Source organism: Pollicipes pollicipes, unplaced genomic scaffold, assembly GCF_011947565.3.
Source record: "Pollicipes pollicipes isolate AB1234 unplaced genomic scaffold, Ppol_2.1 Scaffold_3447;HRSCAF=4054_pilon_pilon_pilon, whole genome shotgun sequence".
In the NCBI taxonomy this organism is placed as follows: Eukaryota; Metazoa; Arthropoda; class Thecostraca; order Pollicipedomorpha; family Pollicipedidae; genus Pollicipes; species Pollicipes pollicipes.
In genome coordinates this window covers 41,039,426-41,067,285 of record NW_023596297.1, presented here as the reverse complement: position 1 = coordinate 41,067,285, position 27,860 = coordinate 41,039,426, and the positions used below count along the sequence as shown (strand labels likewise).

The window sequence follows — 27,860 nt, the reverse complement described above, 5'->3', positions numbered from 1 at the left end:
CAGAATCGCAGAACCCGTATCGCGCTTGCATGCACCGCCAGCGAAATATGCGCCGAGATCTCCGTATTGTTCTCTGACGGGCGCACCAGCACCTGTACGGCGAGGCCTGAACTTCTCAGGCCTGCAAACCAGCGTCAAAACGCAAGCCAGGCGGGGGGGGGGGGGGGGCGCCCAGGTCGTCTGGACGTCGAGGCCGGAATGTGCCGACGGGGCGCGGCGGATAGCACCAGCTCGGCCTAACCCGGCGCGGTGGGTAGCACCAGCTCGACCTAACCCGGCGCGGTGCGGCGCGGCGCCGAGCGTCCAGCGATGCCGGCGCCGGCCGCGTTTTTTAATGAAAATGACGGCGCTTGTCGAGATAATGGCCGCGATCGGGTCACTGCTGCGGCGGAGGCGGCGCTAATGTGGCGTGCAGTCGGAGCGGGGTCTCGGCGCCCGTCAGCAGCGGACGCCCCGGGCCTGGCGGCACGAGAGCGAGCCAACATCGCGGCGCCCGCTGGCTCACACGAGGCCCCAGCTCTGCTCCGGAGCCGGAGCCCGCTGCCCCGCTGCCCTCTCGTATCTGGGCCGCCCTGTCCGCGTCCGCGCCGAGCCCGGCCACGCGAGGTCCGGTGACGCCGCCACAGCTGGACCCCCTCCCTCTCCCTTCCCTGGCCGCGTCGGCTGTGTTGTGATCGGATCGGGTTGCGCAACGCGCCTGCGTGAGTCACCGGAGCTGGAGTGGCGCGGGCCGCTGGGTTGCGCCAGCCTGGTGCCCCTGACCGGAGCGTGCGTCGGCTGCGGTGGCGGCGCGCCGGCGCCCTGGGAGCCGATGCGGACGCGCGCGCGCCCCGACCGAAACAGGAAGTGGCCGGCGGAGAGGGCGCATTTTTCACGGCGACGGCCGGGCGACAGGGGACCTTGGCTCGCCACGGAGTAGCGCCTCCCACAGCGATACTGAAGACGGCCACCGCTCTATTGAGGAGAGATCGGCATTTATCAGCCGCTAGCGTCTGATGCGGGTAGGGGTCACCCACGGTCTGTGATGACGCGGGCGGCGCCGGCTCCGGCTCCGGCCGCTGCCGGCACTGCCGACGTCGGCCAGATATATCGCGGCATCGGGCGGCACGCGAGAGTCGCGTTGGACGCGGAAAGCGCGCGCACGGCGGTGCGGTGAAGAAACAGTAGCCCTGTTCGCGTGCGGGCGCGACCGAGATCTCGCGCGATGTGCGGCGGCCGTGGCGCAGTGCGGGCGCCGTACGTCCGGTGACGACACGGCTGTGGAGCATGGGCGAGCGACTGAGGCGCCAGACCCGCGGGCGCCCGTCCGCCAGTCTGATTCAGTTCTGATACATTCCCGCCCGGCCGTTGCGCGTACCGTCGCGCCGGGCCGCCGCGTCCGCCTCTGTCGCCACCTGGCGGAGCGGCGAAAGTCGCCTGCGCTGCCATTCGTTGCGGCGCGAGGCTCGCCGTATGGACAGCGTGGGGAGGTGCGGCGCGGTCCGCACACGTCGGCCGGCCGAGGCTCGTCCTCGGCCGTAGCCAGTTGGTGACCCGACGGCCGCCTGGCCGCACTGGTGCGCACCTGGTGCCCGCTGGTGCCGACAGGTGACGCCTGGTGACGTGACCTGGCGACATGCGAGACCATGCAGCGGCTCTGGAAGTCTGAGGTTACACTCTGGATCGGGTACGTCTACACCCAAGGTTGGCGCGTCGGCTTAGTTTTGGTGGTGTGATGTGGCGTGCGTGTCTTCTGCACGCGTATGCTTGATTTGACTTGCTTAGGTTGAAATGTAATGTATTTTTCAATGGATTACGTACTGGGGATTCAATACAGGCAACTGTGTAGTTGTCAGTCTTATGAGCAGCGAGTCGATCTAACCTGCTCGATCAGTGGTTGGGGCCAGGGACTGTCCAATAATCCCATAAGCGGTTCATCAGTTCACCGATCCCGGTTGGCAGCGGGGTGGCCGATCCCCAGCGCTGGCTCGTCTCCGGCTCAGGGGGCCGGCTGAGCCCTCCCGCCTGGTTATTCGGCGGATCAGGCCGCCCGGACCGTCCGAACGCTGGGCCGGCTTTGTTCGCACGCGCCGCACCTGCTGGTCACGGGCTTTCCGGACTGCGGCCGCGGCTGGTCGCTTCGGCTGGCCTAGCCTGAGCGGTTCTGCTGGGCTGCGGTTGCGTAGGTCTTGGAGGACAAATGCGTTCTTAAAAATGCCAATAGACCTCACACCCATGATGCATAGCTCGAGCATTGATGGTCATCCAAACGCGTTGTACATAAGCTCAACACGTGGGCTGTAGACAGGACAGCCGAGCGCACGTGTACTCGACCACTTATGAGAGGCACTTGCGCGGTTCAGAGGCTCGCAGGTCACGTGACTGCGCCGACATCCGTGCTGCCTAGTTCTGCTGTCCGTTGGCGGTCTGCCAGTTTGTTCTGCACGGATCTGGAGATCCCGACGGCCGTGCCGCCCCGTCCAAGCGCCGCTCCTGCCGGCTAGAGGCGTCATCCACGTGCGGCGCCGGTCTCGGCAGTGGACAGACAGGGCCGCGGCCGCGCGTCCGACCGTGCCGGCCACGTGTCGGACCGCGCCGACCGGCTCCCCGGCATGGACGAGCCGGCCCGCCAGCGTCGGCGCCCGGCGCGGCGCTCCCAGGACCCGCTGCGTCCGCCGCCCGGCTGGACGCGGGAATGTGCCCCGCGCAGCGCTGGTCATCGGGCTGCGTGAGCTGCGGCAATGGCTGGTGGCTCATGTCGGGCACGTCAATGCATTGGTAGCTTCATCTGTTACAGTACTGGATACACGGCTGCGCTGGTGTTGGACGTGCGGCTCTGTCGGGTTGCGCTGCCGGGCGTGAACGACTAAAGTTCAGTTATCAGCGGCACCAGCCGGGCCTGCCGACGCGAAGAGAGCCGGGGCTGCGGCTCTGCTGCTGCGGGTAGCGTCAGTGCGCAGCTGCAGCAGCCTCGATATTCTGGCGCAGGGGCGGGCGGTCTCCGGGAGTCGCCAGATCCGATCCTGCCTGAGGCGGCTGACGGCCGAGGCTCCAGTCGTCTCCGAAAGCCGGGCCGGTGCGGTCCGGCGCTGACTCGGCGGAGTTGCCCTGTCTGGTGCCTCTGCCAGGGCTGTCCACAGACGGCGGATCAGCTGCGGGTCCAGCGCCGGCCAGCCACCACGACCGGTTCGGAGCGCCCAAATGGCCGGCGACAGAGCTCGGTGGCGGTCTCTAAGGTGATGCTCGTCCCATATGCACTGCGTAGTAGTGATGCAATCTTTGGGTACGTCGGCAGTGGTGGATCAGCACCGATGGCACTGCAGGAGGGCACCTGCGCTTGCAATTATGGTGCCTTGCGGGGAGCAGGAAATGCTAGCGTGTATTGCGTGCGCTGAAAGGCTCAAACTAGCGCCGACACCAACCAAACGGAGCCTGTGGGAACCTGGCTCTTGTGAGCCCGGATGGTACCGACACGAGACCTATAGCGTGTGTTTGGAAACTGTTGCATCTACCGTGCAGGCTACCGTAGCATGGCCTACGCGGCGGAAGTATTGCGCATCACGCGCGGTAGTGACGGGAGAGCACAACAGCCGTCAGCAGTGCGAACAGGCGTGCCCGAGTTGTCGAGCGCGACATGTACCCGGAACACCTCGCATTAGGACACGTACGGCCAGGCCTTGAGCCCGTTCAGCCAGACCTGGACCAGGTGCAGCCAGACCTGGGACAGGTATCTAGCAGACACCAGCGTCTACGGCGCCATGGCTGCAGCACCAAATGAGCTCGTAAACGCCCGTGCAAGGAGAGGGCGAGGCGAGGAGGCGGCGACTTGCGATAAACCGGCGGCCGCGGTCGGTGCCGGGCCTCGTAAAGCGTGCAGCGGCGGTCGGTGCACGACCCACAGACGCTGGCCGGCCGCTGCTGGGTCTCGGCTGCCGCCGCTGGCACCGGCTGATGCCAGCGGTGCCGAGGGCAAAGACTGTCTGGTGCCAGCGGTGTCGAGGGCAGGGACCAGCTGATGCCAGTGGTGCCGGGACAGATACCAGCTGATACCAGCGGGACCCACACAGTCACAGTCAAGGGTAGAAGAGACCAGCTAATGCCAACGGTGCCGGGGACAGATACCAGCTGATACCAGCGGTGCTAGGACCGCCGGTTGCCAGTCGAATAGAGCTGGGGGTGTAGCGCAGTCGAGCGCCGTCCGTGTTTGGCTGGCTCGGTGATGCGCTGTCAGGAGCGCCTCGCTGTCCGTGTTTGGTTGGCTCGGTGATGCGCTCTCAGGAGCGCCTCGCCGTCAGTGTTTGGCTGGCTCGGTGATGCGCTCTCAGGAGCGCCTCGCCGTCCGTGTTTGGCTGGCTCGGTGATGCGCTGTCAGGAGCGCCTCGCCGTCCGTGTTTGGCTGGCTGGGTGATGCGCTCTCAGGAGCGCCTTGCCGTCAGTGTTTGGCTGGCTCGGTGATGCGCTCTCAGGAGCGCCTCGCCGTCCGTGTTTGGCTGGCTCGGTGATGCTCTCTCAGGAGCGCCTCGCCGTCCGTGTTTGGCTGGCTCGGTGATGCGCTCTCAGGAGCGCCTCGCTGTCCGTTTTTGGTTGGCTCGGTGATGCGCTCTCAGGAGCGCCTCGCCGTCAGTGTTTGGCTGGCTCGGTGATGCGCTGTCAGGAGCGCCTCGCCGTCCGTGCTTGGCTGGCTCGGTGATGCGCTCGTAAGAGCGCCTCGCCGTGGAGATCGGGCGGCGACAGGCCGGCGGTCCGGCACCGCGGCGCGACCCAGACTCACACCGCCGCTGCGCCCGCCGGACTCGTCTCTTCACCACGGTCCCTTCCAAAGCCTGGGAAAGTGGTAGCACGTATTTGTGTATTGGTATGAGGCGATTTGCGGGAGCAGATTTCGCGGTGAGGCAAGTCGGTGAAGCAGATACCGCCGGATTTTGTTCGCTGCAAACAAGCAAGTCATAACCGTGGAGAACTGTTCTAATGGTCTGCAATCTGCAGCAGTGAGTAAAAATCAAGGAACACAACACTGGATATGCCATGTTCTGCTCAACACACCACACGACTTTGCTTTATTCCCATAGCATTCCATTCCGTTTGGTGTCGGTTCGTGGGGTGATGAATGTCCGATGGCCTTCTTAACAGAGTTTTTATGATAATGTGACCGTGCGGTTGAATAGGTAATAACCAAAGCCGTATTTAGTTCTTCGTCGGACATTTTACAGCTTGTTTTCTGTCCGCGTGCAGTCTGAAATGAGCGTGAGCATGCAAGGTCACTCAGATGGCATCTTGGTCGAGGTTGCCAGACGTCCGGGAGCGGTAAAGTCGTGCGCTGTCGCAGCTGGCTGGTCCTGTACGTGGCGCAATGGCAGCCGCCGCTGCTCTTCCGCGCACCCTGCTTTGCACGGCCGCCTGGCACTCGGCCAGCTGGTGGCCTTGCGTTGTAAGCTGACGACGACACGTTTCGTTGTTTTAGCATGTCCGTACGTGTCGTACCGATACGTGCAGCAGGACAGCTGGGTTCAGGGGCAGTAGGACAGCTGGGCTCTGTCTCCGCTCTCCTTCCTTTCCACGCACTGTCCCCATAGGACAACGCCTCAGAAGAGTGCTCTGTTTTTACATACCAGCCATGTGTCAGGTGATGAGGCCGGGCGATGCCGAGGGCGTCTGCGCGCCCGACATTGGCTGACAGGCGCTCTCCTTGCTCAACAGGGGCTCGCAGGACCTGCAGCCGCCGTGCGAGGTGGTGGACGACGAGGCCGAGGTGAGCGAGCCCAGTCGCCGTCGAGCGCCACAGCGGCGCGAGTCCACCAAGCTGCAGTCGGCCACCAAGTTCCTGCGCTCGCTGCGCGCCGGCCGCGCCGAGCCGGCGGCCGAGGGCCCGCCGCCCGACCGCACGAGCCCTCACTACCACAGCGAGGGCAAGGCGGGCCGGCGGCGCGCCAAGCAGGCCAAGGCGCGCGGCGAGCCGACCGAACGCTCGCAAAGCTTCCACGACCACGTCGGCAAGCGACCGCCACCGGCAGGCGAAGGAGCGCGCCGCCGCGACAGCCTGGACAGCGACGTGACGCTGGCAGAGCTCGGTCGTGACCCAGAACCAACCGACGGCGTCTACGAGAACGTGGCGGCGGCCGGCGCGGCCGACGAGCCGCCGCGTTCCCTGCAGCGCGACCGCGAGCGCCGCTCAGCGCGCAAGCTCACCAAGGACTCTGGCTACGAGACGTCGCCCTACTCGGAGGCCGATTACACGTCACTGTCGTTGCACAGTGGAAGCGCCGAGACGCTGACGACCGAGCGGCGGCCGGCGCTGCAGCAGTACCTCACCGAGGAGTACCTGATCGGCGTCGACACCAGCCGCCGGCCGGCCGCCAAGCCGGCGCGGCGCGCCAGCGTCTCGGAGGGCTCCGAGCTCGGATCAGTCCATTCGGGCAGCACGCTGGTGGCCGATCGGGCCGAGGACAGCCGCAGCTCCAGCAGGTCAGTCCCCTCCCTCCCGCCCCCCACTCGGGCAGCACACTGGTGGCCGATGGGGCCGAGGACAGCCGCAGCTCCAGCAGGTCAGTCCCCTGCCGCCCGCCCTCACTCCGCCGGCTGTTTGTCTTTGTGACCTGGTCCCGGATGGGCCCGCGCCGTTATGCTAATTCGGTGATTTCATACGCCGGCTGTGAACGCGATATCGCCGGCTATCTCGCGTGCTGGGCTTTTTCGGACGGCAGTGCGCCCGGCGCGGCTTTGCTGTCGGCCGGCGGAGCCTGCAGCGGTCGGCCGGCGGAGCCTGCAGCGATCGTGTCACCGTCAGCCTTGACCGCGGTCACGAGCGCGGGCCAGACCACGTGCGCTGTTCATTGTTATGCGGCCGCACGAGCCGGCTGCCGTGGCTGCGGCTAGCCGTGCTGACCACCGGGTGGCGGGCTGCCTGGAGCGCGCCGCGCTACACCTTGCTGCGCTGCGCCATGACCGGTGGCTGCAGGCTGGCCGGCTGGCGGGTCTGGGCCGCGACACAGCCCGCTCCACGGTCGCCGCCCGAGGAAGGCGGCCTCCTGGCGGGCGACTGCCGCGTGTAGGCACCGCTCCCATGTCCAAATGAACGGCGCCCCGCGGCCGTCACGAGCTGGGCCGACGCCGACGCCGCGAACGCGGTGTGAATGGCCTCAAGAGCAGCCTGGCCACCTCGTGGCAGCGGGAAGAAGTTTACCTTCGCCGGGCCGCCACCGAAGTAACGTGTGCGGACGTGACGACATATCGGTGCGGCGCCAGTTTCACGGCCAGCCGGCGCGCTTTAATTGGTCGAGTGGTGGCCGGCGTCGTGTTCCGGCCGCTGAGTCACACACGCGGTGGGTGCTGGGACCGGGCGGTGCGACCCTCCGCAGCCGTCACCGGCTGCGCCCTATGGTGGTGTGGATGGGGTGGAGGGGGCTGGGGTTTCCTGGTGACTCAGCCAGCAGTCTGTACACACGGGGAGACACACCTTCCCTGAGTCATCGCAGTGCGCGGCCGGAAACGCTACACGGGGTTGGCTCTTTCGTCCCGGATATCTTGCACTAACATCGACCCAATTTTCCTTCTTTTCCACCCTTTTCTTCGCCTCGGAACTGTTATGCACCGGAGAGTGTTCGGTGACCACCCGCCGGGAAAAACGCGGCCCTGATTGTCCCGGAGTGGTTGTAAATAATGCCGTTTTTGACAATTTAGGGTCGGCGGCGGTCTCGGTTGTTGTTGTCCCTTTTTACGACGCTGGCCGTCTCTGCAGGCTGCGGTATGCACCTCGTGCGGCGCTCCAGTGCCTCCGTGTGTCGCGAGAGCCGACCTCTATGGCGCTTCTGAACGTCCCCCTCGAGTGGGTTAGTTTGTCGAGTGGTTTGCACATCAAAAGCCGTCCCAGTGGCGGCTGGGCCGGCATACCGCGCCGTTGGACCGTCGCACCGGCCGGAGCAGCGCACTCTGCTAGGGCAGCGCACTCTGCCGGCCGCGTCGTGGACAACAGGGCGTCGTCGAAAGACTGTCCGCACGAGGCATCGCGGCCGCTTGTCCGCTGAAGTCACCTGCGCCACTGGCGAACACGCGACGACCTCAACTGACGGCCCACTTCCAGTTCCGTAATTCGCCGCAAAACTGGGTGCCCTATGGCTGGCCGTGTGACGCAGTGATGGCGGGTAATGGTGGTGGCCCACCGCAGTGGGTCATATGCCAGAGTCCGCGGCGCGCACCGTTAGCCATCGCCGGCCCCGGCGCGCGCCGCGATCGGCGCACATTACCCAAACAAAGGGCAGCCTGATCAGGCATCGATCATGGACTGGACAATGCGAGCACGCGGCCCGCCGGCGGAGGCTTTCATGTGCGGTCGGTGCAACCCCGGCTCCGGCTCCGGCTCCGGCTCCGGCCCCGGCCCCGGCTCCTGCCCAGGCTCCGGCTCCGGCTCCGGCTCTGGCTCCAGCCCCGGCTCCGGCTCCGGCCCCGGTTCCGGCTCCGGCTCCGGCTCCGGCTCCGGCTCCGGCCCCGGCCCCGGCCCCGGCTCCGGCCCCGGCCCCGGCTCCGGCTCCGGCTCCGGCTCCGACTCCGGCCCCGGCCCCGGCTCCAGCCCCGGCCCCGGCCCCGGCTCCGGCTCTGGCTCTGGCTCTGGCTCTGGCTCTGGCTCTGGCTCTGGCTCTGGCTCTGGCTCTGGCTCTGGCTCTGGCTCTGGCTCTGGCCCTGGCCCTAGCCCTGGCCCCGCCTCCAGCTCTGGCTCCGGCTCCGGCTCCGGCTCTGGCTCCGGCTCCGGCTCCTGCTCCGGCTCCGGCTCCGGCACCGGCTCCGGCTCCGGCTCCGGCTCCAGCTTTGGCTTCGACCCGAGCTCCGTGGCGATCGCGGCCAGATGGCCTTGCACCGACCGGCTGCCATGGCCGGCAGCCGGCCAGTCGGCGCGCTGGCGACGATGCGGCCGGCCGGTCGGCGCGCCGCGCCCTGGCCGCCCGCTTTGCTTGAGATAAACGTTCGCTGACCCCGGGTCGGCGGGCCGCGCCTCGCCAGCCGGCGGCTCGGCGCGCTCCCGCGGCGTCGGGTCACCGCTCACACTGAATGGGACACGGCGTCGTCAGCAGACCGTCAGCGCGCGGCAGCCGGCAGCGCTGCTGACGCGGGGCCCGCTGTGCGGCGGCGCCCGGCTCCAGCCTGACTCCTCGCTGCGGAGCTGCGTGCTCCGCTCATTGTCCGCGTGCGCCGTCGCCGCGGCCGACGCGTCAAGTAAGACGTCTCTGGGCGTTCCGCTCTTTATCGTGACCTGATCTCGGGAGAGATTGGTAAGCCTCTTAGACGCATTCGGCCTCGGCAGGTCTAAGTAGCTTAATTACGACGCTCGGTGGAGAGCCTAACAATTGGTTCAATTGCGGCGATCTGGAGCGATACGGACAAAGCCACTCCCGCGTCGCATCGGACCTTACATCGGGACCGGAACAGAGGCTGCGGCCGCCGGGGCTCAGGTCCTCGGACAGGTCACGGGTCAGGTGACGCGCCACGGCCGCCGCGCCACACTCAACAGATGTCATTTCCGCGCGGTGTGCGGAACCCGACCACGTACACACGAGCGGTGCTGACGGTGTGCCAGCCAGCTCACCCGGCTGACCGTCCATGAGCACCGCGGCCTGCAGACGAGCTGCAACGAAATACAATTTATCAGGCGAGTTCACGCTGCGGGGTCACACAGCTATGGTGGAACTTGAATGAGCGCCGCCGCCGCTGCCGCTGCGGTCGATATCGGGTGAACGAACTAGCACGCCCTGTCGCGTCCTCGGCCAAGGCGAGGCCGGCGCTCACCCACAGGCACCTCCCAGCCGAAAGGGCCTCCCACCTGAAGGGCACCCCCCAGCCGAAAGGGCCTCCCACCTGAAGGGCACCCCCCAGCCGAAAGGCGCGCCGCCGCCGATGGCCGAAGGCCGCTTGGGCTCCGGCTGAACGGGACACGAGCGACCAGCGACCACTGACCATTGACGACCACAGACCACTGACCTCTGACCACCACTGACCACTAACGACCGCTGTCAGCTGGCCGGTCTGACCTTGTGCGCGGCCGCTGGCTGGGCTGCCCACCTGCACTCGGCCTCTGTCGGAGCTGGCGTGTACTGGCTGTAGCGCCGCCCAGATGCTCGGGCGAGGTGATGCTAGATGTGAACAACAGCGCCGAATGCCAGCTTCATTCAGTCGACGGTCTTATCCCAGTCACATTCAGCTGTTCCCGTCTGTCCAAAGGGTGGGCTGTGACCGAGTCGGCCTGCGCCATGCCGGGGAGCTGACCAGTGTTCGGCAGCTGCCCCTGGTGCGCCGCTGTGCGCAGCCCCAGCCCCAGCCCCGAGCCAGACTGCGCTAGGGAGCCGCTGAGGCAGCGCCGCCGCCGAAGCCGACTCCTGTCCGGCTCTGAGGCACTCGGTCGGGCTCTCAAACGGTGGGTAATGTCAGAGCCCTCCCCCCGGGCCACCCGGACACGACCTGCGCATTGCGGCTGGGCACAGAGCCAGCATAGATGCTTTGTATAGGGCTCTTCTCCACCTGTGTTGAGTTCTTGGAGTCAGGCTTCACGGTTTTAGCCTGCATTTTTCAGGTTTGCTGTAAAGCAGCAACCGATCGGCCTTCGTGCCGACCGCCCGGCCGACTATCTGTGTGCCGCTCCTCCCGGGGTGAGCGCCGGCCGCCCGGCCGCGCCCGGGGCGGCGGCGGCGGCGCCTGCGCCGGACCGCCGCCCAGGGCTCGGCTGCACGCCGCCGCCGCCGCCGCCCAGCCACCGTTATCGTCCGGTCGCACGCGGTGACGCCGAGACTGGGATTAATCGCACGCGGTGACGCCGAGAATTTAGCTGTCTGGCGCGCTGGAAACGGATCGTGTGCAGTCGTGGGCTTGATAGATGGGATGGTGCGCACGGCTGGTGGGACGTCATGACGTCATGCCCGGGCGGTGGGCCGGTGTGTGTTCGTGGTACAATCATGGACCCACCGGCGGAACTCTGGGCTTGGCCAGCAGGACCCTTTTGCCGATTAGTGGTCCCTGGCGCTGGTTGCTGGTCTCCTGGCGCGCGCTGGTGGGCTCCTGGCGCCGGCTGGTGGGACACTGACGCCGGTTGGTGGAACACTGTAGCGCAGATCGGAGTGGTGAGCTGAGGGTGTGTCTTGTGCCCTCACGCCACCTTACCGCTCCCCTGACCTCGCCGGCTTATGTGGGCTTGGCCGAAGCAACGAATACAAAATATAGGAACGGTCGGAATTCGATTTTTAATGTGAGGCTAAGCTGAACTGCCAATGAAGCTGAACTGCCAGGGCTGCAGCTGCCACCAAGGACATATCCAAGGGAAGGGGCGTCACCCTTTCCCATTTAAAGGGGAGGGGAGACAAAACGGGCGTTTTCCTTTCCATTGTAGGAGCTGGAGGCACCATGGGCCGTCGAGGAGCACGGGCCGGTGATGTGCACCTGAATAGACCTTAGTGAATAGTTACAATCAAAGGCTAAAATGCAATAACCGCGATCTTTTTCCGGCAACGAGCTTTTTGCGTGACTTTTCGAGACACAAAGGGCTTTAGAGCTGCTAAGAAGCCGTCGCTGGCCTGAAATCAGTCGGCTGAATACTCGATAAGCTAAACGAATTCGATATCCTGAGGGAAACCTGGGGCCTCAGAGGGTGTGCATTTCTTTTGCAAACTTTACCTTTCCCCTCACCGCCGGAATTCTGACCGCGTGCTTTGTTCCTACACGCTGATTTTAAGCACGAAGCTCTGAACAGCTGACTTTCCTGGGCAGCGTTGGTTCGCGCGGGGCCAGCCAGCTGACCAGTGCTGTGCATGCTTCTCCCGGCACCTAAATTGGTACCGCCTCCATGGAGAGCCGGAAACTGCGCCTAATTGTGCGGCTCTGGATAACGGTAAAAGGGTGGCCTTTGCTTTCTCCTGAGATCTGCCCCCCCCCCCCCCACACACACACCATTGATCTGCCGCCCATCGAACCGTAGTCTCCTTATGCGGAAGCTGACACGACAACGGAGCCACCCAGCACACCCGTGTTGTAATGCGAGCAGACCGCAGGCCGGCCGCGGAACTCGCCTGCGCCGGAACCGCCGTCGGCACAAATCGGCCGCGCTGCGATGGTCTTGGTGGCCTCGAGCGGCCGCGTAGGAGTAGCGCGGTATGCCCAGCCGGCTGACGGAAGTGCTGGCCTAGCTTAGCGGAATGCCTGGGCCGGCCGCCTCGAACCTGCGGACGGCACCTCGCGCCGCCCGCGCGGCAGCCGGCAGCACCTGCCGTCCACCCGGGCCCTTCCTGGGACCGCACAGGAACCACTGTCGGGCGCCACTGGAACCACTGGAGCCCACCTCAGCCCCAGTTGCGCACTGCCCCCGGCCGGCCGTCTCGGTTCGCTCCTGGACCCGCCTGAGAGCTGCGTGGGGCCCACCTGGAACCGTCTGCAGCAAGTGAATGGGGCGCGGCCGGCCCGGCCGGCCAGCGGCGGCCGGCTCCCCCCGCTGCCGGCGCGCCGAGCGGGGTCCTCAGACAGCTGGGCTGGGCTGGGCTGGGCTGGGCTGGGCTGGGCTGGGCTGGGCTGGGCTGGGCTGGGCTGGGCTGGGCTGGGCTGGGCTGGGCTGGGCTGGGCTGGGCTGGGCTGGGTAGGGCAGCCATCTGGCGGCGGGCCGTTATGCTGCCGCGTCATCAGCGCATCGCCGTCGAGCTGCGCCCGCTATCATTAAGCATTATCAACGCCTGCATCAGAGCCATCGTTCGGACAATGGCGGCAGACAGATGGGGCCGGCCGGCACTTCGTGCTGTAGGCCCAGGTCTGATTGTTTTAATAAATGTTCAGGACGGCAGCTTCCATTGATTGGCCGCCGGTCCGGTGAGGAGTGGCCTCGCTTTGTCGCCGTGACATGGTCGAGACGTTTTTCTTGGGGCTCAGTTTGGCGCCGTCAGCTCAGGGCCGGCCCTCTTGCACTGCCGATGGCGGTCACGCTTTCTGTTGTTTTTCTCCCGGAACGTGATTGTGTGCTTATATGAAAGCCGATGGTGTCATGGTGCACGTCCAAGAGGTCTTTGTGCCGCGGATATGATGCAGAGCCTGTTGAGCAAAATCGTCCGGTTCTGTCGCACAATCCCGTTGAACGGTTTGCGTTTCTTTTTTCGTTTTCATGTTCACGGCATCGGAGGCGCGGATCGTTCTAAATAAATGATAGGTTTTTATCCTATGAGGTATGCTAAGAATAGGGGTTCACGCAGGTCAAGATTCAGGTAAAAGCCTGTGAACGATCCACGTGACGTTTAGACCTTCAGTGGCCCGTTGGAACAAGCGCTAGCAGTGGCTGCGGAAAGGATTGGCAGTCTCTCTCTGCTGTAAAACACTGGCGCCGTGTCCGATGGCATTCGCCGTTGACGGCGATGGCGAGAGCGCTGCCATATACGGGCCATCGGAATACCAGCGGCAATCGGGGGCCGTCTTCACTGGCGCCGCGCCATCTGATGGCCTTGAGAATGGATAGCCGCGCTGGGCGGACGGCAGCAGCGTCGGCGCTCGTGCTAGCTTTACATGCATGGCTGCAGTCGTCAGCCGGTTGTTTTGATTGCGGCTATAATTGCTTGTGTTGACAACGTTTGGACACTTACCGGTGTTTATTAGCTTGGCGCCACGTGTCGATGTTTGGCGGTCCGCCGGCAGCTACTGTGGCAGCCTTCATACAGTAGCTGCAGCCGCCTGGAGTCCAGCTGGCCAACAGTTGCTGAGCTGCGTGACTTTGGGTGCGGCCGACTGCATGCGCAGACGGCGCCGGCGGCCGTGGTCACGTGTCCGTCACCTACGCAGACGGCGCCGGCGGCTGTGGCACGTGTCCGTCACCTACGCAGACGGCGCCGGCGGCCATGGTCACGTGTCCGTCACCTACGCAGACGGCGCCTGCTATGCCGCCGTCTGCTGCTGCTGCTGCTATGCCGTGTCCAGGAATCCACTGGCCCCGTGCAGTGGCGCATCCCGGCACCGATTCCAGCTGATCAGCGGTTGCTCGGTCACGGCGGATGTGTTCTAATGCAAACGATTACCGACTAGAGCGGTTTGACCTCCAGCTAGCCCTTGTGCACAGCCGCGTGCCACGTGCGATCAGCTGCCTTCCGTCGGTGGGGACCGCTCCGATTTCCTGGCTCGCAGACCCGACAGGGCGAACGAACGCAGTGTAATTATATGTGCCCTTGCTGTTTTATTTCTTCGTAAGTGGTCGTTTCACTTTGGTTTCACCAATCATCCGTCGTTTTTTGTAGTGGTTGTGCATCACGCAATCATTAAACAGCAAATACCCTCAATCGTAAGATGGCACCACCGACACGTAGTGCGTGTGCCATCCTCTCTGGGCTCTCCACCTTGAAAAGGTGGCTCTATTTCTACTGCAGCACTGAACCGTCAAATAAATCATGTGTTTACCGCCATTAATAGGTATCTCTGCGTGTGTTTTGTGACGTTCGTTTGACGTCCTTAAGCTGCACCGTGGAACTGCCTACTCAAACGACCGGACAAGCCACTAATGGGCCCCGTGGGGAGCGTCGCTAATGTCACCCGACCGTAACCGGCCGACTGGTGGCTGCCGTTAGCCGGCCTTGAACGGCGCTCCGTAGCCTCCGGACGCCATTTGTACGGTCGTTTCCGAACAAGACCTTGTGTAGCGTTTCTCGCGCTAAATGGGAGCTTGCCAGAGCGCAATTCGGTTGTCCAGCATAGTGTGGCACGGAACCGGCTTATGAGCGTGCCGTGCTCCGCGAGCCCAGAGCGTGGAGTCATGATCGGGCCGAGGAGCCAGCCTATGGGCGTGCCGTGCTTTGCGAGCTCCGTTAGCTCCGAGTGCGTAGTCAGCTGGTCCGGTCGACTCTCTCCTGTACGGGCGTGGAGACCCGTCGGCAGAGGTGCCGGTACCGGCCCGGTAGGCACGATGGCCGATTTGCGTCCGAGCCGCTAAAAGGGCGGAGTTTCTCTGACGGGCGGCCGATCGGTCGCGTCACGGCGGCGCCCTACCGTGCCGACTGTCATCGAGAAAGCGGTAAAAGTTGGACGGCCGCCACCCCCTGCCCCCTCTGCTCTCTGGTAACGCCCGAATGACGTCACTACCTGTGGCCATCCGTCACCGCGCATTTGGCGCCGCGCCTGTCACGCTGGTGACGCGCCACCCCCGGCGAGGCCTGGACACCTCACTCAGAGGCGGCCACCGGCGTCGTGTCATGTAGTCTGTGTGACGTTCCCAGGCAAAATCTCGTGACCTTCGCACTGAGACAAGTCGCGGCGCACGACATTGCTGTCGTGTTGCATGTGGTTAGACATTGTCTACTCGTGTATCTTGATTGACATTGCGCAAGTCGTTGGGGTCATCACGGTGCTGACGACGCCTAACACCAGCCGGTAATGTTTGCCGGAGCACTGTGGTGGGTGCTCCAGCCAACATCACCGGTGAAACAGGCGCTGCACGCTGCACTCACCACGGCCAGAAGAGACCCGACGGGCGGCAAAAAAGTGCCGAAATGTCTTAGGGGGGTCGGAACTGTTTCACAGTTTTGACGTGCTAAAGCCATTGCGCTTTCTTTGAAATTTCAACAAAGATATGGGTCCGTGTTTCTACACCCTTTCCGCCTCCCCCACACGCGAGTGAATCCAGTTGTTTGTTTACTACGGCAACGCGTGCCCCACAGCTATTGGTGGTTTACGACATCCCGGCTCGGTTGTACGATCCGCTCGGAAGTAACAAGTGGGCGACAGCAGCCCCGAGCTGACAGGAAACATGGCCGGCCGTGCCGGTCGTGTACGGGACCACGAGGCCCGGCCAGACGCCAGCAGCTGGCCATCGCGTCGCCGCCCTCCGGCCTGTCTGGTTCGCTCTCCGGCCTATCCGGGCGGCCAGCAGGGAAGGCGCGGCCGGCCGCTGGAAGCGGCCGTCGTCCTCCGAGAAAAAGACTGCGCGTAGCGGGTGGCCGACCGGCCGGCCGGCGCCGGGCGCGCAGTGGAGGCCGGCCGCCGGCCGCGGCGCTCCGTGCAGCTGGTGGCGCCCGGAATCGGACCGCGCGTGCACTCCCATTAATGCGGAGGCCGGGCCGGGCGACGCCGCGGCGCGGGGCGGCCAGTGCCCCGGCGGCGCCGCCACGCTCTCACAGACGACACCGTCCGCGCCTGGTCGCGCTCACTTGGTCCGCTCATCTCACGGCTCCCGTCGGCAGAGTGCCTCTGATCCGGCCAAAGCCGGCGGTGACGGCTCCGATCGGGCAGCGGCCGGGCAGCGGCCGTGCAGCGGCCGTGCTCGTGCGGCCTGTGGACCTACTGAGTTATTGGAAAATTATTAAAATCGTGATCGAGTCTGGCCGGCCCTCAGCGCCCGGCCGGTAATTGTGTCCGCTGCCGACGCGGCGCCGCCTGGCCGACCCGGCCGGTAACCTGTGCCGACCCGGCCGGTAACCTGTGCGGTAAAACGCGCCCGGCCGCTGGCTTCCAATTACCGGGGCGCTAAGCGGGAGCTAACTCGGGCGACGGCTTCCTGGCTGGCACAGTGCCACTAATTCCACTGACCGACGTGCTAATGCCCGGCATGCTCACCACATGACGCCTAAATTGCCACCCTGGAAGAGCTGTGCTGGCCGTTAATTAATGCTGGATAGACTGCCTGCATTGCACTGGAACCGGACCAGGCCGGAGATGATGTGCACTCCCCGTGAAATCACTGCGGTCACCTGAGAGCCATCTCTGACATCCCTGCGGCAAGTACGCATGCAAGACCCATCAAATTTTGTCACCCGAGGTCACTCGAACGCATTATCCCTCATTTTGTCAGGTATAAATCAGTGACATAAATTCACCGATTAACTCTTTTTGCTGTTGAGGTGTGATGTGGGAGGGTAAGTGACGAGGTAAGAGTGGATACTTCATATCTACAAGGACATCATTGTCGCGGGGAATTTATTTGAGTTGGAGCGTGCTGAGCAGTCCGTTTAAGTACACATTCGTGCTCACCCTGACATTCCTCCCTTGCAAATTATCTGCAGCTCACAGATGTGGGCTGCGGAGCCAGCCGTATTCATGTTCTACATGTACATCGTGCTTGAAGAATGGAGGTTAACTGCTGCGCTGTGGTTGACCATCTGCTGTTTTTAGATGAATGGTGATCAAGTGATCGCCATTCATGCACAGTGGCTCATGTCAGTGAAAAACCATGTCAATTGGTTTTAGTGCTAAAAGCACAGCAAGGTTGCCCGTACTGCTAGGGTGCTTTGACCAACCCGTTGCGTACCACGGATGTCATTTCGTCTTGTTTAGCTGTTTCAGGTCTCGTGGACACTTGGAAGAGGTGTTGATAGAGCGGCCCGTATACTTGTTGGCCGTCATGTTTCGAGGTCATCCAGCCCCAATGACGTGGGATGACGCGGCGTTGGCGGACGGCATTATTGCACTGGTGTGTCCACAGCGGCTGCTGCGCGCTTTGGCTTGTTAATGCCGGATGAGGTGTGCCGTGTTGGCCACTCAGACACTGGAGAGACGGCTTCACTCGTGATTCCCCAGTTCTGATGAAAGCCTAGTGGTGGTTGAAGGTGATCTCGGAGATCAGACCGATCCAGTTATACTTCGGAACGCCACCTAAGAGCCGAATTGCATCAGAGTCCTGTTACCATCCTGCTGGCCTTCCATTGAGACAGGCATTTTAAGTGGCTGTTGCACGTGCACCAAGGGCTCGCATCATTGCGATAGCCGGTAAACCAGCCGCACAAGCGCGACATGGAGGCGGTGCTGACGGTGGCCAAGCTCAGCTGACGGGGCGGCCTCCTCAACACCCCGTGACTGGGAGAGGTAAAGTGGACCTCGGCGGACCGCGGCCGGGCTGAGGCCGGTCGCCGCTGCTGCTTGCCGTCAACCAATCAGCGGACGAGCGGCCGTCACGTGACCCGACTGACCCTCAGCATGACCCGCGGCCGCACCGCTTTCGCCGCGGCGGGGGAGGCCGCTGACGCGGCGGGGGCGACGCCGCGCGGTGTCGCGCCGGCGCCGGCGCCTGTTTACGGGCCACGACCCATGGCGGCGGCGACAAACAAGCGCTGCCCCGCCACCGGCTGTCGGCGGCGATCAGCGGGCATCGCTCACCAACGCTCCGCGTCGGAAGGGCCGCCGCTCCACACTCCACGCCGACGCGCTACACCGACACATGACGGCGGGCGGCGAGGGGCGCTGGACGGCATGTCATGCCGATGTTGCAGCGCCTTTGGTGCTCGCGGACCGCTGCGAAGGATTGGTGAAAGCAAAGATTCCTGCAAGCAGTAGGCGGGCACAATAGGCGCCGGGTGGGGCTGCTGCGATCGGTTGTTTGTCCGCATGCCTGACCATTAACGGAAACCGCTTTGTCATACAAAAAAGAAGAGTCAAAAGCCTGCCGGATCTAGAAGCCGTCCACTATTGAAGAATGCGCTCTACCTCCTGCTTGGGCGTGCGGCTACTCGCTGCCAACTCCCCCCTTTAACAAGTCATGTGCATTTGTCGACTAACCGGTACCGAGCTATGACGTTTGCAAAGTTATGTTACATGGATAAGGCTGGACCGCCGTTCCGTGGTTTGCCAGGCTTTTTTATATGTTGTGAACATCCCAGACTTCATTAATGAAGCCAACTAAGCATGGTGAGCCTCTGGAGGTTCAGCTTTATCGCACTGCCGGGGCGTACTCCACCCTTTCCAGGAAGAATTGGCGGCCAGGTCTATCCGCCAAGGTCACGTTACAGATCGGGACCGATAGCAATGTGCTGTCCCGATGCAAATGCCAGCCAAACCACGACATACAACATTGGCCCTTACCTCACGCGAGCTTGAGAGCAGTGCTCAGCGGCAGGGCTTGACACGGGGCAGAGCGTGACAAAAGAACAACCAGATGTCTGAGAGCATTGAAGTCTGCAGCGGCTCTAGAACGCAAGCTTCTGACGGAAGCTTTGCGGCCGGTAATCGACAGAAGGGCTGAGCTGTTTCTGTTCACTACACGGCTGTTTTCCCACTGCCGAGAGCGAGCAGATAACGCTCGGCCGGGGGCGAGCAGAAAACACTCGACCGAGGGCGAGCGGAGAACACTTGGCCCCGCCGGTGTCGCAGCCGGGCAGCGCTGCGTTCGAGTGTTTCGACGACTGGAATGTGACGTTTATGGATCCGCCACCGTTAGGAGAGCCGACCCGTTATCGACCGCCGAACATATTGTGATGGCGAGCCGGTGACAGATGCGCCGGATCGTGTTTGTGACGACTGCACCGACCGAGACCGACCGACTGACCGGGAACGAGTGACCGGGACTGACTAACCGGGACTGACTGACCGGGACCGACTGACCGGGACCGACTGACCGGAACCGACTGATCGGGACCGACTGACCGGGACCGACTGGCCGGGACCGACTGACCGGGACCGACTGACCGACAGAGTCTCCGGTCGCCTTGGGCGCCGGATTTGTAACCGACACGCGCCCAAACCGCCGGCAGTCGGGCTGAGCCGGTCCGGGCCCGACCTCCTGGCTGGGCGGCCGGGAGGTCGGGCGGTGGTCATCGTCACCCACACCGTCGGCGGTCAGGCTGGGCCAGTCCGGGCCCGACCTCCTGGCTGGGCGGCCGGGAGGTCGGGCGGCGGCCGTCATCATCATCCAATCCATTTTGCCGTTTCAGTTGTCGCCGCCTCAGACCAGGCCAGCCATGGTTGTCCGGCTGCGCCCGGAGTTATCGGCGTACGAGCTGTCTGACGTCTGTCTATCGGCATGTCTCTGCAAGCTCCGCAATGCCAGTCATGGCCTGATGTAGCTGCCGGCCAGAGGACCTTGACGCCGATCAACAGAATGCTGTTCCATTTCATTCCTGCATAGCTGAGCGGATTTGCAGGCGGATACGGAAAGGCAGCATGGCTCCAATCCGATTGGTGGCCCCTTGTTCGCGGCCTGTCACGGACTGCGGTCGCCATATGGAGCGACCAACAGCGGCGCTGGCCAGCTGGCGGGTCAGCCGGCAGCGGCCCGCTGCCTGCGCCGCTTCTGCGGCCGGCTAGCCAGCTGACATTGAATCAGTCGGGTCAGCCGGCGCCTCCTCCGCGGCGCCTCGGCGCCGGCCTAATGTATTTATGACGCCGGCCAGCATGCAAGGGCTGGTGGTGGCCGGTTCGTCATGGGGTCAAGACTCGTTCAACTCGTCCGAGCCGCCAGTCTGGCCGACCTTGGGGTGACCGCTGCCGCCGAGCTGCCGCCGCCGGCCGCCGGCCGCCGGCCGCGCCAGCCAGCAGAGCCGGCGTGATCCGCCAGTCCAGCTGCTGGTTGCGTATGCCGAGCAGGTTCTGCTTCACCGATGACTGCCGCTCAAGGTAACGGTTGTGGCGATAGCATCAGCACAAGTGATTACGCTTAGAGAACAAACAGCCCTTGCTAATGAGAAGTAAAATTAGGGTGGGCTAGTTTTTGGCTCGATCGCTGAACACACTTAAGCGGATCGTACAAATCGGTCGGCGCACATTACGAAGGCCATGACGGCTGCAACGGCGGCTCCGTCTCCGCGTCGCCCGCCGGCAGCGCGGTCTGGTCACTCGGAGCAGCCGCCTGCGCCGCGCTTCGGCCGCGCTCGCCGTTCTGGTCGCTGGGCGGCCGTGGCGCGCGGGCAGAACCCAGCGCCGTAACGCTGTTCATGGCTTCTCCGCCGCGCAGGCCACACACCGCTCACTGGGGGTGTGATATCAATGCCGCCCATCCCGATGTTCAGCCATGGCTCGGGAACGCGCCGTGTCGCTGCGGGCCCGCTACAGAATGCAGGGGTCGCGACGAGACCTCGGCGAGAACACGCCACCGCCGCCGCCGGGGAGTCGGCCTCGCCGCCACATGGCAGTCAGCCTTGGCGCGCCGCGCTTGGGAAGGCGGCGCCACCACTTCCCAGTCCAGGTGTCACAGTGCCGGGGCGCCCTTCAGGCCGCGCATGGCTCCCAACGGGCCACATTCCAGCGGCATTCCACCGCCAACGACAGCCGGGGCGTTTTCAAACGCATATAGGACCGGCCGAACGGCCTGGGCGCGGCGCCGCCCCGACCGCTGCGAGGCCCGCTGTGCGCCGCGCCGCCGCAGCATCGGTCGGGGGCCGGGCCCTGTGCAGGGCGTCGGCAGTCTCGCTCCTCACTATGCCGGCCACCGCCCGTGCCGCCCGCCGACGCTAACTCGCACGGCAGAAATCATCCGTCATTGCGTTACCCAACGACCGCGGCCGCGGTCCCATTCTTTTTGCGTTCGCCGGTGATATAACGCGCGGATATGTTCCGGGTGTAATTTGTCATCGCGCCACTCTCACTCCGTTGCTGACGTGCTCTTTTTTCGTGGGTCCTGTCTTCTCGCTCCCACTGGTCTTCGCTGTAGCCTCGTCATTCCTACAATCCCATACCCCTCATCTTTATTCCGATCGATCTCTTATTTTTAATCTATCATTCTCTCTCTCTCTTTCTCTCACTCTCTCCCCCTCACTCCCTCTCTCTCTCTCTCTCTCTCTCTCTCTCTCTCTCTCTCTCTCTCTCTCTCTCTCTCTCTCTCTCTCTCTCTCTCTCTCTCTCTCTCTCTCTCTCTCTCTCTCCTCTCTCTCTCTCTCTCTCTCTCTCTCTCTCTCTCTCTCTCTCTCTCTCTCTCTCTCTCTCTCTCTCTCTCTCTCTCTCTCTCTCTCTCTCTCTCTCTCTCTCTCTCTCTCTCTCTCTCTCTCTCTCTCTCTCTCTCTCTCTCTCTCTCTCTCTCTCTCTCTCTCTCTCTCTCTCTCTCTCTCTCTCTCTCTCTCTCTCTCTCTCTCTCTCTCTCTCTCTCTCTCTCTCTCTCTCTCTCTCTCTCTCTCTCTCTCTCTCTCTCTCTCTCTCTCTCTCTCTCTCTCTCTCTCTCTCTCTCTCTCTCTCTCTCTCTCTCTCTCTTTCATTCTCACACGTACGCACGCACGCACGCACGCACGCACGCACGCACGCACGCACGCACGCACGCACGCACGCACGCACGCACGCACGCACCCACGCACCCACGCACGCCCGCCTCTTTCTTTCTTACGTTGCTGCCGGTCTCCCCTGACCTGCTGCGGCCGGCGACCGCCGCCCTGGCGCCAGGGCGAGCCCACTGGCGAATGGTGCGCCTCGTCGAGCCCACTGAGAAGCCGCGAGCTGTCGGCCGGTCCCTGCACCGTCATAGCGGTGACAAGAGGGATTTCTCAGCACGCCATGTCACGTCTCCGTTGGCGGCGGTTACGTGGCGCTGACCCCTTCGGCGTGGGTATAAAGATACACGCCGCGCGAGGGCTGGTCTTGGCGAGACTCGTGCCTGCCTCCGATTGTGGTAAGCAGGCTTGGGAGCGCGCACCGGCTCTGGCTGATGACCCCGAACGGGTGGCGGCTCTAACGAGGCGTCTTTCCAGCGCAGATTTCGCAAACGAAATGAGAGCCACGTACTGCGCGTGACTTGATTTTACAATCGAGCTGCAGCTCGACCTGCGGTCGCGGAATCGCTCCGTAAAAGACAACAAAACAGTGGAGGCTGTCATTTGGGCGGTATCCTGGAACCTCTTCAGCGGCCCGCATTCCGGCCTTTTTTCCTGTGAGCTCGTGCTCGAGACGCTGGTCGTCGACTGAGCTGGGAAGCGGACCGGACGGAGACTGGAGACGGCTCGGAGGCACCTCCGCCTGCCGCCTGCCGCGCCACTTAGCGCGCGTGTGCTGCCCTCCTCTCGATTCACGTGCCCCGGGGCTTATGGTGTGCTCAGGCGCGTCTCGTGTCACCGACGTAGTGGTGATGACAGACGGTCGGAGCCGTCAGGCTTTCGACACACCGCTTCCGACCTTGATCGCTCTGCATGACAGCCGTCAGCCAGTCAGATGACAGCGGTCGTGAGACAGGCGCAGGGTCACCTGCGCGGCCGGTATCGCGAGGTCGATACCGGCCTTGGGCCCCGTCTCATGACAGCCGTCAGCCAGCCAGATGACAGCCGTCGTGAGACAGGCGCAGGGTCGGCTGCTCGGCTGGTATCGCGAGGTCGATACCGGCCTTGGGCCCCGTCTCATGACAGCCGTCACGAGACGGCTCCTCTCCCGCCGCTGAGTGGTCGAACACCGCCGCGGTAGATGGCGGGATAGCTGGCGAGGATTAGGCCGGCGCCGAGGCCTTGCAGTTGTCAGCGGACAATGCAGAGGCGGCGCCGGCGCAGAGGAGGCGCCGGCGCAGAGGAGGCGCCGAGGCAGAGGAGGCGCCGGCGCAGAGGAGGCGCCGGCGCAGAGGAGGCGCCGGCGCAGAGGCGGCGCCGGCGCAGAGGCGGCGCCGGCGCAGAGGAGGCGCCGGCCGAGGCTGGCTGTTGCCGGGTGTCGGCGGCCGGGCCAGCTTCGCCGCCCGTGCCGTCCGCCGGCGGCGTGTGCACGGCGGCACCGCGGCTGCCACCGGCGGCGGGGTAACGCGGCGATGAACGGCCGAGTGGCGCGGCGCGCCGACCGTCTGCAAAGCCCCGACTCCGGCTCAGGCGGAGCTGAGGCAGCCTGCGCGGCGGCCGCCACCGTTGGCGGCATGAATATTTATCAGACCGAGTGCTTTGTCTGGGCACAGGTAATTGCTCGGCGGCCGTAACTAAATCTCCGGTGGACAGCACCAACTGGAAGTGGCGTCGGGCCGGCGATATCGCGGTATGGATCGGACGCGGCGGCTCTGGCGGCCGCGGGCAGCGCGCCGGCCGCTGCAGGTGACGGCTCACAGCCGCATCCTCCCGGCGACAGTCGGGCCGGCTCCGGTCCGAACCCGTCTGCAGCTACGCTCAGCTATGCAGACAGGGTGTGGCGGCCATGTTGACGGGAGCGCCCCGCTTCGGCCATCCCGGCCGTGCGGCTCCTCCTCCACTGAAGAAAACAGCAGAGGAGCCGTGAACTGGGCGACGTCTCAGAAGTTCCAGCCCACATTCCTATCAAGGGTAGTACACCCTCTGACACAGGTCGGACACGCTCTTCGCCCGGCCCATGAGGCCGATGGCGCCAGGATTTCCGTGTAATCGCGATGGCTGCAACTCTTCGCAATATAAACCAGCCACCCCCTGCAACCTCTCGCCGAGTAATCACCTCTGGTGCCGGCGGTCCCGGCGGCTGCCGGCGCCCGACGCCCGGCGCCCTTTGTCCGGCGCGACTGTGCCAGCGACTGTACCCGCCCGGGGAGGCAGCCGCCGGCTGCCGGCAATGGTTGCCTGTCAGGTCCGCCCGTGTAGTCCGCACGGGGCCGGTGGTGGTGGAGCGCGCGCGGCCGGTCGCTCCACGCTCGAGGCGCCGGTCAGCGCCCGACAAAGACGCGTCGCAAAGAGCAGACGGTGGCAGACGGGGCCGGTGGAGGCGTCAGCGAGACGTGGTGCTAGTGCGGTCGCCCACCGTGCCAAGAACGGCTGCAGCTGCAGCAGCTGGAATTGTGACGCCGGAGCTGACCCGCTGCTTGGCGTGAGTTCGCTGGCGGCGGCCGTCGACTGTACCGACTCGCTGGCCGTGCATTACTGATGCCCCGTGTCGCTGTCGTTGGCCGGTCTTGTGACCTCCAGAGGCCTCGCTGCGCTCTGACGCCCTTGTGACGTATCCGTGGCCGTGATGCTAGGCCACACGGCCCAGCCGGTGATCCTGGCGCGGCTGGTTATCACATCGGGCACGCCGGGAGCCGACCGCTGTTCCGCAGCCTCTGGTCCGCCTTTCAGCGTCGCCCACCCGGGCGCGGTGCCCGTCTGTAGCTGTCGGCCAGCGTCGAGGAGACGCGGTCTGCGGGCAGACCTGTGCTGCGCTGTGCTGTGCCGCCGGCCGGCCGGCCTCGCCAGGCGTGCCGGCCGCGGTGGCGCCGCTCCGCGTGCACCGTGCGCTGTGCACCGGACAAGGACGAGTGAGAGGGCCACACGCCCCGCCAGAGCGGCACGACCGGGCGTATTCGGTGCGGGGGCGTGGACTGGGCTTTGACGCCCTGTCTCGTGACCATGTGCAGAGACATGGCGTTTTAGGTACACGGCAATACGGCGCAGTGTCTGCCTTACGCTGGCCGGTTGGGATTTGCCGGCGGCGTTGGAAGGGGACGGGACGTGTTCTGTGCAGGTTCACGTACGTGTTTGGCACCGGCGGAGAGGGCGTGCTTGGCACGTGAGGCTGGGACTCTAGGCATGTTGGATGCATAGGGACGGTCAGTGTCGGGCCCGCTGAGTTCAGTCAGGAGTGTCCCCTGGCCGTGGCCGGGCGCCTGCCGGACAGTCCTGGCCCCTGGCCGTGGCCGGGCGCCTGCCGGACAGTCCTGGCCCCTGGCCGTGGCCGGGCGCCTGCCGGACAGTCCTGGCTCCTGGCCGTGGCCGGGCGCCTGCCGGACAGTCCTGGCCACCATCAGCCATCATCGACGCCACCGGGAAGAACTGGCCGAATCTCCCCACTGCACGCGCCGCCCGGCCGCCCAGGCGGGGCCGTCAGGGTCATCCGCAGCCGATTCCTGCCAGGCCACCTGACCCTGCCGGCGTCTGGGAGGCGGCGCACGCGGCCACGCTGCCGCGTACGTGCGCGCTGGTCGGGCCACGGCGGCTGTCGGTGCCGGTCGGCGCTGGTCGGGCCTCGGCGCCGGGCGGTGCCGGTCGGCGCTGGTGGCGCCCCGGACGCCGGTCGACGCTGGTCGGGCCGCAGTACCGGTCTGCGGTGGTCGGGCCACGGCGCCTGTCGGTACCAGTCGGCGCTGGTCGGGCCTCGGCGCCTGTCGGTACCAGTCGGCGCTGGTCGGGCCTCGGCGCCGGTTGGTGCCGGTCGGCGCCGGTTGGTGCCGGTCGGTGCCGGTTGGCGCTGGTCGGCGCCGCGGTCACACGGTCACGCACCGCCGTCGGCCGCCCATTACCGGATTAGCGGCCGGCTGCGGAACGGAAGCGGCGGCGCGCCGCGCTCCGAGCGCGGCCCGGCCGCCGTGACCGCTGATTGGAATGCGTTCGGCGGATGACACCTCCTCGGTGCGGCACGTCCTGTGATCGGTGCCGGCACTCGCGGTATGGTATTGACGGCGATCGCGGTGGGCCTCCCATCCGGCTTCTATTGAAGGCACCTGGTCGGATGTGGCCGAAGAGCGCGTGACTTCCCGGTCGAGGCGGCAATGAAAAAGCCCTTCGGACCTATCGGGAAGGGGCACGAACAGCATTATGCAGCGGAATGCGAAGGCGAGTGTTTGGTTTCGCACCGTCCGCATCGTGCTATGTTCACGTCCCGCGAGTGCAAGCAATCAGCGCGTTTCGCGACGTGGCATTGCTCGACTGAGGGCGGTGGCCGCCTCTCCACCGAAGTCTATCAAAGTCTGCCGGGGTCTGTCGGCGTCAGCGGCATCAGCGGCCCGGAAGCGTCGGGTGGCACGGAAGCGCGGTGGGCGCGATAGCCGTGTTTATGATTGGAGGTAGAGTTGCGCGGCGTAGCGCCGTCATCAAGCCGAGACCTGCCGGACGGGCGCAGCGGTGGCCCGGGCCTGGTCCGGCCGGGCTGGGGGCCGAGGCGGACATTCCGGCACACCCTCGACTGGCGCCGGCCGGCCCCGGCCCGCCGGTCCGACCACCTCTCACGGCTGCCGAGTGGTGCATCTGGCGACGCCGCTGGCTGCCGCCGACAGCGCGGTCGCCTGCCGGCCGCGAGGGCCGCCGCTCCGGCTCGATCACCGGCAGCGCCGCCATCTGACGCCAACCCGCTGGACGCGCGTGCAGCCGATGACCAGGTTGCATAATGGTGCCAGCAGCCGCCGCCACCGCCGCGCCGCCGGCCGGTCATCTGTGTGGCGCCGGCGCGCTGAGCAGGCACTATCGCCCGGCCATCAGCCAGGAGCGCTGCCGTGGCGAACGCCGAGGAAGGGAGTGGCGCTCGGCGCCGGCCCGGTCAGGGGCCGTGCCAGTCCGCTCTCCAGATCCGGCGGCGCCACATTCCGACCGTTCACAGCGGCTCGGCCCGCCGGCACGCTAACCGATGGCGCCGTGTTTGTCCAGCGGCGGCGGACGGCGCCCCGCCTGTGCCATCTCCCGTCTCCATTTAGCCAGACGCCAGGAGGGTGACACTCAAATATGTGTCAGTTGGAAGCATTTGCATACGGTGGGCCGGTGCCCGCTGGGCGGCCGATTTCTCCGGGGCTCGCGTCCCCTGACCGGCCGGCCGTGTAGCCGGCTGGAGGCCGGATCTCTGACGTCCGGCCTGCCGGGGGCCGGATCTCTGACGTCCGGCCTGCCGGGGGCTGGATCTCTGACGTCCGGCCTGCTGGAGGCCGGATCTCTGACGTCCCGCCTGCCGGGGGCTGGATCTCTGACGTCCGGCCTGCCGGGGGCTGGATCTCTGGCGCCCGGCCTCCAGCGGGCCGGATCTTTGGCGTCTGGCCGGTCCACCCGTGGTCGGCTGGTCTCACCGCTGGGTTACGTCTGCCTGCCGCGTGGCGGCAGCCCATCTCTTCCACCACCGAGGAATGCGTCTGCTCAATGCAGCGGCCGGGCTTCCCCTGAATTGTTGACTTTCCACCTCATGCCTCACTCTTTTTGTCGGACGGACGCCGCCAGTAACTCTCGCCCTGTTCGTTATTTTCCATTGTTGTTTGGAGCATCGGTTAATTCATAAATTCATGCATCGGAGAGTTCCGCAATTAGAGTGGCGCCGAGTGGCCGGCCGTGCGTCATGGGGGCGCCTCTCTGGGCCGGAGCTGGGCTCCGCCCGGTTCGCCGCCGCTCTTGCATCAGCCGTGGCGTGCCGCTCGCCAGCTTTAGGGCTGGAACTGCGCGCGCGTGTCGGCTAACCCTCCCTGACCCGCCCATATAGCCGCAAGTCGCCCGATGGGCAGCGGCCCGGCCGTTGATGTGGCCCGGCTGGGCTCGGCGGACCATGGGCTTAATGTGCACGCTCGCACGTGCAGTAATCGGCTGAGGTGGTGGCTGAGTGGCGGTCGG

At 65.0% G+C, this 27,860-nt stretch overlaps 1 protein-coding gene across 1 annotated transcript in view; it reads left to right on the top strand.

The window, feature by feature from the left end:
- LOC119092557 (protein Shroom3) overlaps positions 1-27,860 on the top strand; it is a 74,755-nt gene that overhangs the window by 7,874 nt on the left and 39,021 nt on the right. Inside the window, exon 2 of the mRNA XM_037215514.1 lies at positions 5,677-6,441. Coding sequence (XP_037071409.1) covers positions 5,677-6,441 — 765 coding nt within the window. The remainder of the gene's footprint in view (positions 1-5,676; positions 6,442-27,860) is intronic.